At 44.0% G+C, this 18,200-nt stretch overlaps 1 protein-coding gene across 1 annotated transcript in view; it reads right to left on the bottom strand.

Annotated features, from left to right (window-relative positions):
- The window catches only part of LNX2 (ligand of numb-protein X 2), a 76,762-nt gene that overhangs the window by 9,553 nt on the left and 49,009 nt on the right, over positions 1 to 18,200 (bottom strand). The window contains exons 3-7 of the mRNA XM_039255558.1: positions 17,533 to 17,780; positions 15,918 to 16,117; positions 10,319 to 10,687; positions 7,022 to 7,162; positions 2,839 to 3,016 (exon numbers count right to left, since the gene is read on the bottom strand). Coding sequence (XP_039111489.1) covers positions 2,839 to 3,016; positions 7,022 to 7,162; positions 10,319 to 10,687; positions 15,918 to 16,117; positions 17,533 to 17,780 — 1,136 coding nt within the window. The remainder of the gene's footprint in view (positions 1 to 2,838; positions 3,017 to 7,021; positions 7,163 to 10,318; positions 10,688 to 15,917; positions 16,118 to 17,532; positions 17,781 to 18,200) is intronic.

The following is an 18,200-nucleotide window of genomic DNA, read 5'->3' as shown; positions in this document are numbered from 1 at the left end:
AAAAACATTTTTTAAATGTTTTATTTATTTTTGAGAGAGAGAGGCAGAGTCCGAGCAGGGGAGGGGCAGAGAGAGAGGGAGACACAGAGTCTGAAGCAGGCTCCAGGCTCTGAGCTGTCAGCACAGAGCCTGACGCGGGGCTCGAACCCACGAACCATGAGATCATGACCTGAGCCGAAGCTGGATGACTAACTGACTGAGTCACCCAGGGGCCCCAAAGCAAAACATTCTTAATGTAGAAAACTTAGAAAACATAATAAAATAACCAGAAGGAAATAAAATTACCCCAAAGTCCACAATTGGGCAAATAACATTCTTTCAAAAACAACAGCCGCCTTATTAAGGTATAATTCACATACCACTCATTTCACCCATTTTCAAGTATATAGTTTTATGGTTTTTAGCATAATCACATTGTTGGGTAGCCAGCACACATTATTTTTAGATCCCTCTCCCAAGAACCCCGTATTCATGAGAAATCACTTCCCAGCACTGAGTAACCACTCTCTCTCTACAGATTTGCCTATTCTGTACATTTCATACAAATGCAACCATACGAGGTATTTTGTGCTTCTTTCACTTAGCATAATGTTTTCCAGGTTCATCCATGACTAGCTCGTGTCAATACTGCATTCCTTTGTACGGCCAAATAACATCCACTGCATGGACATACCACATTCTGTTAATCCATCCAATGGTTGGCATTCATTTGAGTTGTTTCTACTTTTTGACTAGTATGAAAAATACTGCTTTGGACCTTTATGTACAAATTCTTGTGTGGGAAGTATGTTTTCATCTCTACAGGAATGGAATTGCTGGGTCATGTGGTACCCGTTTTTAACTTTGAGGAGCTGCTAAACTGTTTTCCAAAACATTCCCACTGGCAATGCCTGAGAATTTCAGTTTCTCCACATCTTTGCCAATATTTGTTATCATCTGTCTTTTCTACTATATTCACCCTACTGGGTACAAAGTGGTTTTGATGTGCGTTTTCCTAATATGAACTGACACTGAGTATCTTTTCATGTGATTTTTGGCTCTCTGTATATTTTCTTGTATATTCTAGACAGGAGTCCTCTGTCATATACACGATTCACAAATATATTCTTCCATTCTGTGGATTTCACTTTCACTCTCTTTTTGCTTTCTTGGTGGCATCCCTGGCAGCATAAAAATGCGTAATTTTGATGAAATTCTGTTTATCTATTTTTATTATGTTGCTGGTGTTTTGTTGTCACATCTAAGAAAACCACTGACTAATCCATTACTTAATCCAAGGTCATTAAGATTTATGATGAAAAACAAACAACCCAGTAAAGAAATGGGCAGAAGATATGAACAGACACTTCTCCAAAGAGGACATCCAGATGGCCAACAGACACATGAAACGATGCTCAGCATCCCTCATCAGGGAAATACAAATCAAAACCACACTAAGATACCACCTCACGCCAGTCAGAGTGGCTAAAATGAGCAAATCAGAGAACTCTAGATGCTGGCGAGGATGTGGAGAAACGGGCACCCTCCTACACTGTTGGTGGGAATGTAAACTGGTACAGCCCCTCTGAAAACAGTGTGGAGGTTCCTCAAAAAATTAACAACAGAACTCCCCTATGACCCAGCAATAGCACTGCTAGGAATTTACCCAAGGAATACAGAAATGCTGATGCATAGGAGCACATGTACCCGAATGTTCACAGCAACACTCTCAACAATAGCCAAAACATGGAAAGAACCTAAGTGTCCATCAACAGACAAATGGATCAAGAAGATGTGGTTTATCTATACCATGGAATACTACATGGCAATGAGAAAGAATGAAATCTGGCCACGTGTAGCAACGTGGATGGACCTTGAGGGTGTTATGCTGAGTGAAATAAGTCAGGCAGAGAATGACAAATATCATGTTTGCACGTATAGGAGGATTAGGAGGACTTAACGGAGGACCATGGGGGAGAAGAAGGGGGGAAATGGTGGGGGAAAGGGAGAGAGGCAAACCATGAGAGACTCTTGAATGCTGAGAACAAACTGAGGACTGATGGATGTGGGGGGGAGGGGGGATGGACAGGGAGGGGGGCACTTGTGGGGATGAGCACTGGGTGTTATATGGAAACCAAGTTGACAATAAACTATTTGTAAAAAAAAAAAAAAAAAAAAAAAGATTTATGCTCTGCGTTTTCTTCTAAAAGTCTTAGTTCTTACTTTTAGGTTTTGGGTCTGCTCTAAGTTAATTTTTATATATGGTGTGAGGTAGGGTTCCGACTTCACTCTTGGAAAAATACCTAGGAAGGAAAATACTTTCCCAAATGAACAAACCAAGTGTGTGAAGAATGCTATTTTTACCACCCCTACTGCTATGTTACTGATGGAAGGTGGGGTAGGGAGTGTGAAATGATAAACCAATGAATCCCTAAAACTATGCCTTTTTATTAACACTGTTTTCCACTTCACCTCCTCCATGACACCCCTCCCACATAGGTACTTTACTATATAAGCAATATTTGTTATTTTAGCAAGACAGTCCTTCAGGGTATCCAATCTGCCATCACGTGAGGACCGTTAAATCTTTTAGAGGGTCTTTTCCAACATAAAATAACCCAACTGAGTGACTGCTAGAAAATAATGGAAACATCATCGAACTTCAGCAATTTTCCTTTACATCAGGCATTTTTCTAACCTGATAATAAGAGAGGCTTTGTCCTTCCATATGGAAAGGACATACCCAAGGAATAAAAAAGGCCACCTTTAATGGGGAATACTGTAGATATTTGTTACTTTTTAAAACATGCGTTGAATTCAGGGAGAAGCTTAGTGAAGCTGTCTGAGAGCCCTTCTTACCTCTCTTGATGCGGCCGTCGCGTGCCAGGCAGCCGTGAGGGGGCACGCTGGTCACGAAGATGGGCAGCTCGCCACTCTTACTGCCTCTGCCCCCAGCTACCGTCATCCCAAGGGATTCATGTGGCTCCTTCTTCACCGTAATGTGTTTCTCTTGGCACGTCACACACTGGGTCAGATCCTAAAACACGAGAGAAAAGTTTATTGGATAACAAATAATAGGGGCGCCTGGGTGGCTTAGTCGGTTAAGCGTCCGACTTTCGCTTAGGTCATGATCTCGCAGTTCATGGGTTCGAGCCCCGCATCGGGCTCTGTGCTGACTGCCAGCTCGGAGCCTGGAGCCTATTTCAGAGTCTGTGACTCCCTCTCTCTCTCTGACCCTCCCCTGCTCACGCTGTCTCTCTCTCTCTCTCAATTAATTAAAACATTAAAAAAAAAAAAAACACGAATAGATAGCTGAAGAAAAAACAGCTTAAACTAAAGGAAAACATTCTGTGGCAGTTATAAAGTCATTTTTAAAATCACTTGCTGGGGCGCCTGGGTGGCTCCGTTGGTTGAGCGTCCGACTTTGGCTCAGGTCATGATCTCATGGTTCGTGGGTTCGAGCCCCGCGTCGGGCTCTGTGCTGACAGCTAACTCAGAGCCTGGAGCCTGCTTCAGATTCTGTGTCTCCCTCTCTCTCTGACCCTCCCCTGCTCACGCTGTCTCACTCTCTCTCTCTCAGAAATAAATAAAACATTAATAAAATTAAAACCACTTGTTATAGAAGTAATATACAGCTCTTCATGGTACAAACACAACACTGAATGCCAGGGCCCCAATGTCGCACTCTGGACTGCTGCGTTTTCGTACGATTGTTTCTGGGACGGAATACACGCGGGACTGGGGCATACGGAAGTCAAAGTAAAATAAGCACATCATCTGTATGGTTATCTTGGGCTCCAGGATATGGTCAGTTCTATAAAAGTAAATAAACACATTTGAGTTTTAAGATTCTGAAGACAACCCGATTCATTTTATTTCCATCTCTCTCCTGTATTCTTTGAAAGAAAAGTAGACAGAGTAGTCGACAGGAAAGTGTGGACTTTGTTCACTGCCAGAAGAGAGCTACCGACCTATCTTCTGATTCTTACTCATAGGATTCTGAGAATGCTCAATCGGGAAGCAGGTGCAAATTGATCTTCAAAACTTTCATGAAAAGCTAAAAAGATATGCTGAAAGGATATGAAATAACTGAATGTTTGAAAAAGCTATTGAAGAGAAATATATTCCCAGCAAACTATGTTCTCAAAAAGGCAAGTTTTAGTGACATTTATTACTGCTACTTATTACTGGGTCACTTCTAGAAGAAAGGCAGAATTTAAAACATCACTTCTCTTTTGAATTAGAACTCAGTAAAAAACAAGATGTACATATGCAATACTGATATTAAAACAGCCATAGTAACTAACACTTACTGAAGATTTACAACGTGTAAAACTAACGGCTTTACAACCATTATTTCATTTTAATCTTCACAATGATCTTGAACATAAATACTACTGTTGGCCTCATTTCTGTTTTAAACACTTAGTATCTTTTTTTTAACGTTTATTTATTATTGACAGAGAGAGAGACAGAGCATGAGCAGGGGAGGGGCAGAGAGAGATGGAGACACAGAATCCAAAGCAGGCTCCAGGCTCTGAGCTGTCAGCACAGACCTGACACAGGGCTCGAACTCACAAACCACGAGATTGTGACCTGAGCCGAAGTCGGTGGCTCAACCGACTGAGCCACCCAGGTGCCCCAACTGTTGGCCCCATTTTACAGATGAGGGAACAAACTGAGAGAGGTCAGGTAACTTGCCTCAAATTAGACAGTGTAAGTGGCTGCACTGGGATTTGAACTGATGCAAGCGCGTGTATATTGATGATATGCGCCCACAGTACAAGGGTACTACCCTATCGAGTGTAATATTGGAAGCTAATGCCTCAAAAGATCCCTAACACGTTATCGACTATAAGAGAAACTGTAATAACAAGATAACTGTTAACATGATTAACAATATCAATGATAGATCTATATGAATTCTAGTTACAGAACTGTGACATTTCCTTTAGTGGTACTTCTTTACGGCTGACAGGTACACGTTGGTTAGTCAAGCCTTGGAACTCCAGGTCTCTTGTCCTGGAATCCACTCTTGAAATTTTATTAAGGGAACTACTTGTAGTCACAGCTGAATGTTCCTAGGACTTTGTGACCTCGTAGAAAACCTGTAAATGTCTAACGGTGGTATCCTATCCTGTGAAATCTCCGTCAGCATCCTTCCAAACTGGGCAAGAGCCATTCATTATGGAGACAAGTCCCATAAACTCAGCCTCGAGTACATCGACGTGAGAAGTTTTGGCCGTCAGGGATTCAATCAATTAATGGTGGCTGTTTTATTCCTCTAGGTCGCTGAGATGTATGCATTTTAGGCAAATTTCCCAGATTATACTTGGTATCCTTCATGAAACTTCGGAGGGGCTTAACACCATATGAATGTTTATTCAAGCAGCTATGCAGACTAGCGTGCACTTTAATTTTTAACAATGATTATCCGCTGAACAGGTTGTTTTGATGAATTTGTGTCTGTGTCCCTAGGAGACCTTTGTTTTTCTAAATCAGGATTTGACATCACAAATGCTTGTGTTTGAGCTAAATTAATGCTTGAAAGGATACTTCACAGGGTTGTTCCCACCAAGCAGCTGTGTGAGGGACCCAGAGTAAAAATGAATTCAGTGTTACTATTTAAAACGCAGCCGCATAAAATTAAAGACTAAGAATGAGCAGAGTTAAAAGAAAAAAAATAATAATTTATAAAGCAAGGATCAGCTATATGAACAATTCCTTTTCAAATTCCTATTAGAGGTTTCCTTCACACATCTCGTTTTCTGTTCAGAAATGAGAACAAGTCTGTGGTTATAATTTCTTATAGGTATTAACTGAACCAAAGACCAGTGACAGGTCTGTACTTCGGCTCCGAGAACCAGATGAACCTGATGGGCCAAAAATACTCGTGCCTTTAAGTGGGTGCTTTCTTGGGGCACCAGTGACATTCCAGAGGGACCCTCTCAAATGGTACTTACGTGAAGGGGCTGCTTAAGCTAACTCTGAGCTTCCAAGGTCATTCTCCTTAAGGAAAATTAAACCACCCTAGTAAATAAAAACTTATTTATTGGTCTGCTTAAAAACTAGAGGGGGCGCCTGGGTGGCTTAGTTGGTTAAGCGTCCGACTTTTGCTCAGGTCATGATCTCGCGGTTCGTGGGTTCCAGCCCCGCGTCGGGCTCTGTGCTGACTGCCAGCTCAGAGCCTGGAGCCTATTTCAGAGTCTGTGTCTTCCTCTCTCTCTGACCCTCCCCTGCTCATGCTGTCTCTCTCTCTCTCTTCTAGAAATAAATAAAAATATTAAAAAAAAAACAAAAAAAACTAGGGGAAGTTTCCTATGTGCTATTTTCACACGGTTGAAAAACATCATTGTTTTTAAAATTCTGGCCTACCGGAAGTTGAGGTCAAATGAAAGATCGAATGAGGTAAATAAAACTGAGAATGCAAGGAAGTATCGCTGTTTTATTCCTACAACTAACATGAGACAGTCCTGAAATTCTTCAGCACAATCAATGACCTAGGAGCAGATTATAAATCCAGCAAAATACTGAAGCTGAAGCGGAAAGCTCAACATAGGGGAATTTAAAATAATTTCGGTGATATTCCTAGAAGCTGTAACATAGGAAGAAACGTGCTATGCACGTGCCTCTCAGAATGTGGCATTTATGTTTAATATTCATGCACCTAATTCCATTGTTGGCCCAGTGGCTAAGTGTCAACCTGTCGATCATGGTCTTCATTACGCTTTTTCAACCACATAGTCAACTATTAAATTTGAATGAGCAAACCAAGACAACTCACACTTGCAGGCAGGACCAAGCAAATAGAAATTGTTCTAGAAGATCTAATTCTCACCAATCTAATTCTCACCTTCTTACTAAGAGTCCATCTCGACTGGCTGAGGAACAGACTACAGAGTGGCTGCACACACATTTCACATCCCAAACGCCTGGGTTCACCTTTTCCGACTGAAGAACAGGCCTCATTTAGAGTTTACCAGCTTGCGCCCATGATCCCTTGAGGGCAGGTGGTTGAAAACACACAAACACAATGCCTCACCTTATGTGAGCTGGGCCTGTTGTGATACAGAGGCTGTACGTGAGGCTGGCTGCTACTCTGAGCTCCTGGGTCTCGGACAGGGTTCCCGGGCTGGGATTTCCCCACTCTGGCAATCGTTAAGTCCACCCTCTCTCCGCTAGCCTGGAGAAAACACACATACATAACCAGCAGTCATTAACGATGCCTCGCGTTTGAAACACCGTAGGCAGCGTAACTTTCAAGGCACCCATCGTCGTCACTGTACCTCACCCGAGGGGTGACTGCAGGCACCTGCTGGGAGGGAGGAAGGGGATTCATCTCAGGAACTAATAAATGAAGACTTCTGCAGTGAAAACACCCACCGGCGCACCTCTCCGGCAGGACCTCCCCAGCCCCAGAAACGCCAAGGAAATTACCAAGGCAAAGCAAGCAAGCTGCCTGTGTTCTCATCTCCCCAGGATTTCTTGAAGGGTCCTTTTCTTTACATACTTCTTTCCCCTTCGAGATTGGCCTTGGCATTGAGAGGGAGGGCACAAAGGAGAGAAAATACAAGGAAGAACGGATTCAAAACCGAATCAGAAGGCATTGCGACTTGAGAAATAAATTGCATGGGGGCTACTTTGAGAGTTAATGATCGATGAAGCTATGCACAGCTTTGTTTCTGCTCGCTGCAGATCTGAGTCAAAAACAACACATCAGTTCAAACAGTTCTGCAAAGAGTTAACAAAGATCCTGTAAAACGAGATTAGTACTTACATACACTGTGTATTATTCATAGTATTTACAGTGTTTACATACGTTGCATACTGGGCCACACACACACATACTGCATCATACACACACATTTATGTCCCCACACATGCATTTAAATGTGACACTAAATTATTTTAGAGGTTCATGACCATCACCTTGAATTTAGAGGTCCATGATTTATATTTATATACATATACTTTAAACACAGATTCACGTCTATTATATTTTTTAAAGCTACTTTATCTTTGCCTTTAAATGTACAGGCCTGAGCTAAGTGATGCTGATTCTTGGTCACGAACACAAGTTCCCAAGTTCACTATGATTCCCGTGGGAAAATTTGACAGCCTGCTTTCAAGGGGCTGCGGTGGAAAGGGGGGTCCCCCCACCACCACGATAATAGTCAATAATGTTCAGAAGTCAACCCATTTTCAGTTATTAAGTTCGAAAGTGAGTGATAACCAATCTTAAGGCCCTACTGAAAATCACTTGCTTATTCAAGCATCTCAGTAAACTAAACAGTTTCAGACGAGTTCTTCCAAAGAACTGAAAGAATAACTTGCACAGCTGGCCAGAGTCTGGGGGCTTGATCTAAAGGACAATGCCAAAGTAGGATGTTTCAAATCCCGATGTTTAAGATCCTGACACTTCAGGTGATTCGATCATATGGTGTTTAGAGGGAAAAGCCCCTTGGTGATTTCATTTCAACATACAGAATTGTCTTCTGTACTGTGTAACCAAACACCCTACAATCGGTATTTCACCTTTACTAGAATACCCCTGTTGATGCGGACCCATTAACAGAAACAAATCCCTGATCCTTCCTGACTGCCTGAAAGACCACATTCTGGGGGTGTAACATAAGTGGGCATCTAGGCTTTAAACGATGGACCTACATTTAGATTTAGATTAATTTTGAATAGACTGTACATCTAATACCTCATGGTTTCAAACACAGCAGAAGAGTTCTGTGCAAGTCTAGAGTTTTAAAAATGCAGGACGGGGGCGCCTGGGTGGCTTAGTCGGTTGGGCATCCGACTTTCGCTTAGGTCATGATCTCTCGGTCTGTGGGCTCGAGCCCCGCATTGGGCTCTGTGCTGACTGTCAGCTCAGAGCCTGGAGCCTGTTTCAGTCTGTGACTCCCTCTCTCTCTGACCCTCCCCTGCTCATGCTGTCTCTCTCTCTCCTAAAAATAAATAAAAATATTAAAAAAAAAATGCAGGACGTAGAAATGACAATGCCTATAATTCACAAAGAGGCAGGCCTACCGCAGGGAGCAGGTATCAGTACAGTCTTTCTAGAGGGAAGTTTAGCAAAATCTCTTAACCTTGAGAATAAAACCTCGAAGTCTTTTAATGGGGATGATTAAATAAGTTTTAATGCAACATGCTTACTACACAGCTATGTGATGAGGAATCTATTTTCAGGGTAAGAAGTCTGCAACATACTGCTGACATAAAGGGCTGCACACTCAATTTGCAAGATGAGTGCATAGCTAAGTATCTCTTTAAAATGTTTGACTTGGGGCGCCTGGGTGGCTTAGTCGGTTAAGCGTCCGACTTTCGCTTGGGTCATGATCTCGCGGTTCGTGGGTTCGAGCCCCGCGTCGGGCTCTGTGCTGACTGTCAGCTCAGAGCCTGGAGCCTTTTTCAGTCTGTGACTCCCTCTCTCTCTGACTCTCCCCTGCTCACGCTGTCTCTCTCTCTCTCCTAGAAATAAATAAAACATTAAAAAAAAAAAAAAAAAAAATTTAAAAAAAAAAAATAAAAAAAAAAAAAAATGTTTGACTTATCTGCGAACATATACATAACAATGTTTGCAATGGTGTTCTCTAAAATACTAATGTTGCTACCTTGGGGTCTTTGGATTGAATGGTGATTTTAACTTCCTTCTTTTTTTTTTTTTTAATTTTTAAATGTTTATTTGTTTCTAAGAGAGAGCGAGAGACAGAGTGCGAGTGGGGGAGGGACAGAGAGAGAGGAAGACACAGAATCCCAAGCAGGCTCCGGGCTCTGAGCTATCAGCACAGAGCCTGACACAGGGCTTGAACCCACGAACTGTGAGATTATGACCTGAGCTGAAGTCAGATGCTTAATGGACTGAGCCACCCAGGCACCCCATTATTCTTAATAAGAAATTATTCCATCCCCTCCCCCCATCTGTATGGAGCCTGAAGCATGGAGGGGGAGCTGGGAGGGCATGTAAGTCACAATCTTAGAATCATAGCTCCTTCCAGCTTGACTTTTCTCCGCTGTTAAATGTGGACACCTTCACATGTTTTATGCCTAGGACTGGGTGGAGCCCAGGGAGCAAACGAGAAACCCATGTGAAATGGTGGAGCCTCCACTCTATATAGCGAGCCAGGCTAAACGTTCATTGGGATATAGTTTACCAGAAAGGGCTCTATTGCTGAGGAAGTTAACCTCTTGTGCATTCTGAAGCATTTGGGGAACCGTGCTTGATGTCCCCGCAAAACAGCAAATGTCCCCTGGGTTCCCATGCTCTGGACACAAACACTGACTCAGGGCAACAAGAGGTAAGCAACCGGAACGAACGTTGGACGCGTACCTGAATGATCTGGGCGGCGAGCTCGGGTGTCCCGTGCTTCAGGTCATGGCTGTTGATGGCAAGCACTCGGTCGTTACTGCTCAGCCGTCCGTCCTGCGCAGCCAGACCCCCCTCCAACAGGTCAAGGATGAAAACGCCTGGCTCGTCCGTCCTCCGTACGAGCTTGATGCCCAGCTGCTCCCCAGAGTCCCGCTTGTGAAGGACCACGTGGAAGATCTCTTCCCGGGGACAGGTGCCGTCCACGTGGCCGTGAGTCCGGTTCCCAAAGCGCCTCTCGCGCAGCACGGTGAGGTGCAGCGTGCTACAGGGCTGGGAGAGGACTGCCCTGGCGTAGTTGTGGGACACATTGCTGATATTGCAGTTGTTGACCTGGAAGAAAGAGTGGTGACTACCGTGTGACCATCTTCTCTCTTCTCAACTTGTACAAAGGTTCACGTACCGCTTCCCAAAGAAACTAACTTTGTGAAGATGACATGTGGTCACTGTGTACAAAGGAAGGCATCCCTAAGGATGTTTTAAAATACAGTTCCTGGTGCGCCTGGGTGGCTCGGTCAGGTAAGCGTCTGACTCTTGATGGGCTCAGGTCACGATCTCACAGGTTTGTGAGTTCTAGCCCCTTGGCGGGCTCTGGGCTGACAGCCTGGAGCCTGCTTGGGATTCTCTGTCTCCCCCTCTCTCAAAAATAAGCAAACATTAAAAAAAAAAAAAAAATACACAGTTCCTAAACTTAACTTAGAATGACTAGCACTAAGTAGAGAACAGGAGTTGGGAACATGGGCTTCAATGACAGTCTTGATTTAGAGTCCTTGGTTCTGCCACATACTCGCTGAATGCCCTCAGGCGAATTACAGAACTTGTCTGAGTGTGTGTCCTCATCAGTGAGCTGTGTTCACTGTCTACTTCACGGGATCAGGGTGGAGGGTGAGGCACAGAGAGCAGCGGCACACGGCAAGCGCTGATGAAATAAGGCTACGCTAGTGGAACAGAGACTGAAGCTTTACTGGACTGAATTTGCATTTCCAAACGAAATACATGTAAGCTATCCAAAATAAACCAAGCATTATTTTAAGGAAAGTGACACATTCTAGGTACACACGCCTATTTCAGAGCCGTGATTTCTACTTTAGAGAAGAGCAGGCCAATTGTAGTTTCACTCTAAGTCTTTAGCACGCAAGTGTAGTATCGAACACAACGTACATAACTCAGTGCTCATAGGACGTTTATTTATTTATTAGACTTTATGATCTTGCAATGAGTATAGTGAATCACTGGACATGTAACATCACAAAGAAAATATACTCAGCTTCAGTGATTCACCAAGTCAGAGGAAGGGGTTGGCACTATCGATAATTATCACAGTTAGAATTCCTCTCTTTATCTATCCAAGAAAACCGCAGGGGGAAATCGACGTCTATGAGTGTCAGTTATGTGGCGGGCTCTGGATTAGGTGCTTGTGACCACCCAAATCCTTCGATCTTTTCCACATGAATTTATTAAGAAGGCCCTCCCCGCTTCCTATTCACCTAGGGTTTACAGTTTTGAGCACCATGAACTTGAATTTTGTTGATCTGGGCCTACTGATCTCTTTTAAACCTCAGGCATTAAATATCATAGATATCACACAAAGACTTGCTCCCAAGTTTGCAATATCTGCATTTGGTAGCCATCCAAATCCTTGATTAAAAAGTTGAATCACTGAGGGTCAAGAACAGAACTTCAAGGCAGCTTCTAAAAAGCCAGCCTGATGTGGACTGGCTAGTCAAACATCGTTGTTTCAGGCTATTCAGCTAAAAAGCTACTTATCTCAACGTATGTATTCTTTCCATCTTAAATCCAGAGGTAGCACAAATGACTTCATAAACATCTGGCTGGAACCCAGCTCCAGGTAGCCTCACACCAGCTTCATGAGGTGGGCTGTGGAATATCCTACGGTGAGAAAAAAGATCTTTCCCTCATGAATGCGTGGCTGCCAGTGAAATTCAGAGTAAGCAGAGACCAAATAAAACGCTGTTTCTAGATTCTGTAAAAACAGCACTATAGTAGCCTCTCCCACATCTTTAGCTAAATGCTGTCAACACATGACCCTACTTGTTTTTCTTCAAATCCAAAAATGGGACAAATCGGGGACAGTTGAAATCACACTAAAAAGACCTACGCTTAATAATGTTCTACAATGTATATTATTTTTAATAGTAATACTGATGTAAGTTATAACAGTACGTTTTCTCCTAACTGCTCAAAATTCTGCGCAGCAAATGGCCCTGAAGGTATATGGTTCTCCTTTTCAAAGAGGCTAAATAAGAGAATATGTGTGTGTGTGTGTGTGTGTGTGTTAGTGTGGGAAAATGGAAGTCACACACTGTTACTGCATATGGTTTGCTGAACTGAAAGCATAGGCTCGCTAGCTCTTTGGTCTGGAAACAGACCACTGTAATGACTCTAAGGTATTTTCTTTTTGATTTATTTTATTTTTTTAAAATTTATTTCTGAGAGAGAGAGCGTGAGCAGGGGAGGGTCAGAGAGAGAGGGAGACACAGAATATGAAATAGGCTCTACGCTCTGAACTAGCTGTCAGCGCAGAGCCCGTCATGGGGTTTGAACCCATGCACTGTGAGATGGACACTTAACTGAATGAACTACCCAGGCGCCCCATCTAAGGTATTTTCAAACTGGCTCATGCTGTGTTATTTATGCAGCTTACACAAAGTGGAAGATAACCAGGTAGTAAAACAAACGAACAAACAAACAAAAAAAAACCCCAAACTTCTTTCCAAGTGTTTACATTTGAATGATCATGATCGTAAATACTTCTCCATATGTGGGGAGGTGGTGTGGCTTTACTCACTGAATCAAGCATACCAGTTAAAGGCCAACGAGAAGTCAGGGCTCAACAGGAGAGACTCTGAATTCACTAGTAAGGTTATGTGCTCATCCTTTTCTTTCTTTCTTTCTTTCTTTCGTAAAATTATCAAATTGACTAACATACAATGTATAGAGTGTGCTCTTGGTTTTGGGGGAAGATTCCCATGATTCATTGCTTACATACGTATCAATTTGAATTCACTAAACTGGATTTAAGATTGCCATTATTAGAGTTATTAGTACGTACGCCTCCATAAACAATTATAATGCACTGTAATTTCTACAGTGCAGATTTACAGCTTTGAGTTAATGTCCAAAATTACAGCCAATAATCTCAGATCATTGGATTTTTATTTGAGGTATAGAGACTCAGTTATGTTATTAAACGAATCTCCAAAGTAGACGGGGTAAAAAGCCTACCGATGAAATATATTAGCAAACGAAACCTGGAAACTATTTAACCTCAACTATATTCAAAGAAATGCAAATGAACACAAAGCATTGTTTTTACCTTTAAAATTCAGAGAAAGAATGAGAAATGTATAAAAATGTTAATACCGGCACATTGCTGGTAGCAGAGAACGAAACACAAAAATAAATGTACATTAGAAAGGCCACAAGTAGGAAAGAGAAAGAACACTGTGTAAGCTGCAGGAAAGGGCAGTCTGGCTCTTCTGATCTTGGCCACCAAGGTGTCAGAATGTCAAGGGCAATACACCTGGGGAACTGACGACAAGATTTCCTCCAAGGAGCAGCAGCTTTGGAGCCGGGAAGGCGGGAATGCAGGTAAGGTGTCCACGGAGCTGTGTCAGCTTCATGTGACCAGACCAGAGCACTGACACCATAAAATGACAGCAAGGACAGTAATACAGTAAGTAGCTGGCTATGGTAGGATCATAAAGTGGATTTTTCATAAGCTGGATTAGTTATGCTTCCTGTATTCTATTTCCTCTTAGGATTTGGTAAAAAAACAAAACACTGGAAGTTCAGTCCATGTCAGCCAGGCGAAGGGCAAAGGAGGAGGGAGGTCCGGCCGGCCCGGCTGTTAAAGTGGAAATAATATACTGCAAGACGCAGCATACAGACGAGAGTGGAGACCGAAGCCAGACGCCCCCAGGAAAGGTCAATCCTCGCTGCTCTGGGAGCCTATTTGGTCCTTTTCCCCCATCTGGACATTTCTTTTCAAGAGCTAAACTCGTAGTGGTTCTAGCTATTCCTGACAGGATATTATATCCAAATCTGCTCTTGCATGGATTCAGCAAGCATTTCCTGGGCACTTACCACATGCACAGCGCTATGTGAGATCTGTACCGTAATGTGTCCCATCAAGGTGGCTGCAATCCCCATAGAAAGACAGTACATGTAAATAATTTTCTGTGACCAATTATGTGTTCAGCGGTGAAGAGAAAAGCAAGGACTGTTGTCAGCACCCAAAGGAAGGAGGGGTGAGAGCTGGCGGGGCGGAGCTGGGTAAGCTGCAGCACCCTGGGGATAGGCAGGATGTGGGCAGAAGCTATCTGGAGGGCAGCAAGAAGACTGGTATGTCTGGCTTTCCCTCTAGATCACAAAGTCCATGAGGGCAGGAGCTGGTTTTTGCTCTTACCTGTATCCCCAGGCACTAAGCACCACGCCTACAAGATGTCAGTCATAAATGGCTTTGCTCAGAAGAAAAAGCGAGGGTTAAGGCTGAGGGGACAGGTTGTGTAAGAGACCACAGGGGACCCTACTAGTCAGTCTGGACTCAGTCCTCTGGTCGAATCTTCCCGAGGAAAGCAGAGACACAGATGGGTGAACCCGGCGACGGTCGTGCCTGGTTTCAGAGCAGGTGAGGGGTCGGGGGGGCTGATTCTACTAGATTAGATGTGAAGCAGGGGGCAGGGAAAACCGAAGGAAGGGGTGGACACGCCCGAGCACAGCCAAGGACGCGGCAATGACACTGAGTCGGGTCCCTAAGAGGCACCGTTTCTCGTTCACGACTCTTTCTTCTCTCTCCTGTGTATCTGTTCTTTTAGCTTCCAGTATCATTTACACTCGCATGGGTCATATATGCAGGCCAACATGCACAGAAACTCCAGTCCTGCACTAGGATGCTGACCCCTCAGTGTCAACAAGCCCTCTCACATCAGTACATCTCATCCCGAGCTAGATCTTCTGTCGGAGTAGCTCCTTCTCCTTAAAGAGAAGAGGGAGAAGGTAGCATCAAGGTCTAGCATAGAGTCGGGTTGTTGGTGGAGGAGGAAGGCGCATCTGGGAGCCAACGCGAGACGGCCCTTTCTGATTTCTACCTCAAGTTCCACGGTGTAAATTCTAAGTAGCTAGTGCCGCATGGTCTGTCTTCCCCAGATTACACTAGTCAGTGTCGAGAAGGATAAATGAGACGAGGAAGGTAACCGACGGGCGGTGTACGGGGCCAGGGATAAAGCCGATGGGGCGGGAGAAAGTCAGCAGTGACGCTGGCCCTGCAACAGCCCAGCACGGAGTCCGAGCCGGGACTGGCCCAAAGAGGACAAGCACTGGGTCACACGCGGGGTCAAATTTAAGACCGGGAGGAAAAAAAAAAATTCCATGTGTGCGAGGAAATAGGAAAAATGACCGACAAACTGATCTGATGTGCACAGAAAAGCAGGAAAGCTTACCTTCACAGACTGCCCGTCCCACAGTACCACAGTTTTCTACGTTTAAAGTTTACGAGTAAGAGCAAAAAGATACAGGTTCACAAAATAATGAAGACAGATACCTGAAGAATCTGGTCTCCAGCAAGGAGTCTTCCGTCTCTCGCTATTATTCCATCCCGGTAGACTTCCTGGATAACAATGTTAATCAGTGGGGTTTCATTGCCGCCCACAATGCTAATTCCTAACTGAATATAAGGATTAGACCGGTGAATTTCAATCGTGGTAATTTCGCCTTCTGGTAAACTAAGTGGCTGTTGGGTAGCTGCCAAGTTAAAAACGAGAAAGAGAAAAATAGACGGAAAGAAAAACGTTTTATATTTGGAATTTTCTTCTGGTAAAGTTATCATCTACTGTAAGCGATCACCTTATACTATTAATAGATGATTAATAACAAGGCAGTATCATTGGGTAAGAAGAAGAGAAGGATCAAAAACATCTACAGGTTAAGATGATCAAAATGCTTCCGCTTCGGAAGGTGATCAGTAAATAATCAACATATAACTATTACGTATCAGATCACTAGGGACAACACGGCGATCTGATAAAGAAATATACAGACAAGGGGCGCCAGGGTGGCTCTGACTTCAGCTCAGGTCATGATCCCACACTTCATGAGTTCCAGCCCCGTGTCGGGCTCTATGCTGCCAGGTCAGAGCCCAGAGCCTGCTTTGGACTCTGTGTCTCCCTCTCTCTCTGCTCCTCCCCACTCTCATGCTCTGTCTCTCGCTCTTTCTCTCTCCAAAGTAAATAAAAATATTAAGAAAAAAAAGAAATATAGAGACACTGTCGTCTTCTAATAATTGTTCAGAGAAAGTCTGAACCATGAAACTGTAAACAATGCGAGGCAGCACATATTTTTTAAAAAAAACAGTAATCACGTCAAGCTCTGAGAAGGGGAGGGTTCTGACCTGAGTATTAAGAGACAAAATGTGTCATAACCGTGTCAGGGAAAATCTGAATTTGTAGCAAACTTCAAATTTTTCATAAAAGAAAATCCTACTTAGAAGTAAAGACACAGGGCCAACCATCAATATATGCCTGAGATGTGGGCCTACAGGCTTCCTGTGTATTTCCTGCTGGGCTGTGTGACAGACCAGGGGCTGCCACCCGAGGACAGCAGGAGCGAGAAGCCCGGCCTCTGGGGCACATGCGTACCCGGACATTGTGTGGCTCTCGGGCTTGGACCCACTCATCTCTCAAGACTCAGGCTCCTTCCTCACCATTAAAAAAACCAATCTCCTAATAATGGTACAGTTAATCAGTTAATCTGCATAACGTGCTTGGCATGGTGCTGGGCGCAGAATAAGCACTTAAGCTGAGGTGTTATTTCTGTTGTTCTCGATGCTGTGGATTTCTTAGTCAAGAGGTGACAGACTTTAAAACCCACAGACTACCGGTAAGAAGCACAGTAACGACCGGTGACTCGGTTCCAGCAGAAGAGGGGCGGGGAAGGACAACGTCTTTTGGGTGGGCTTCCCATTCTGCTTCTGAACTGCAAACTGTCCGAATTGGACACTTGAAGGGTGAGTATGTGGTATGTGGATTGTACCCCAATAAAATTATTCTCTGAAGGGGGAAAACACTACCTGTCGCGTAAGTAACAGGGAAGAGTGGGAGGGAAGGACAGGTGTGATTTGAAAAGAGACAAAAAACAAAGGGAAGGTGAACAGCGCATACTGTCAGCAGCTGCATTTTCCTCGAAGGCGGGGTTGTCCAGGCCAGGTTCCTCTGTCCACGCGGGAAGGGACGCCGGTGTCACGTTCCGCTCAGCGGGCGCCGTGCCCGACCCTGGACAGTCCGTCTCAGGGGAGAAAGTACCTGGAGGGTCTATTCTAGCGGGTCCATTCTCATTCTCAGCCTCTGTCTGCGTTTTACCGGTTTTCCTCGTCTCCAGGGCAAGTCTCCGATGAGAAGCTCCAGGACACCTGTAGAGAGAGCGCCAGGTGGTTTCCAGACGATTTGAAAGGGGGAAAAGCGATTAACGGCTCAAGCCACAGCAACAGAACAGCAGTGGCTTCTCTGCGAAACTTACTTAGAGGTAATCCACAAGCAGTGTGTGATTTGGGCTTCAACCTCCACTCAAACCAAGTTCTTACCACTCTACAGAGCAAATTTAAAAGAAGGCACTGGCACAAACCGTGGTTTTGGGTGTATCTCAAAGAACACCTCAGTAAAAAAACTGTATTCAGGTATGTACTCTGGGACCAGAAAAATATACTCTGATATCGTTGACGCCACACTCTGAATTCAATTACTCTGAAATTTTGATCACGGACTTCCCGTTCCTACAGCTCAAAATGGTTTAACCGCAGAGTAGAAAGAACAATCTTCTTCCACGGTGTGCC

The sequence above is a fragment of the Hyaena hyaena genome, unplaced genomic scaffold, assembly GCF_003009895.1.
Source record: "Hyaena hyaena isolate Hyena2069 unplaced genomic scaffold, ASM300989v1 scaffold_11, whole genome shotgun sequence".
In the NCBI taxonomy this organism is placed as follows: Eukaryota; Metazoa; Chordata; class Mammalia; order Carnivora; family Hyaenidae; genus Hyaena; species Hyaena hyaena.
This window is presented reverse-complemented; position numbering and strand designations above follow the sequence as displayed.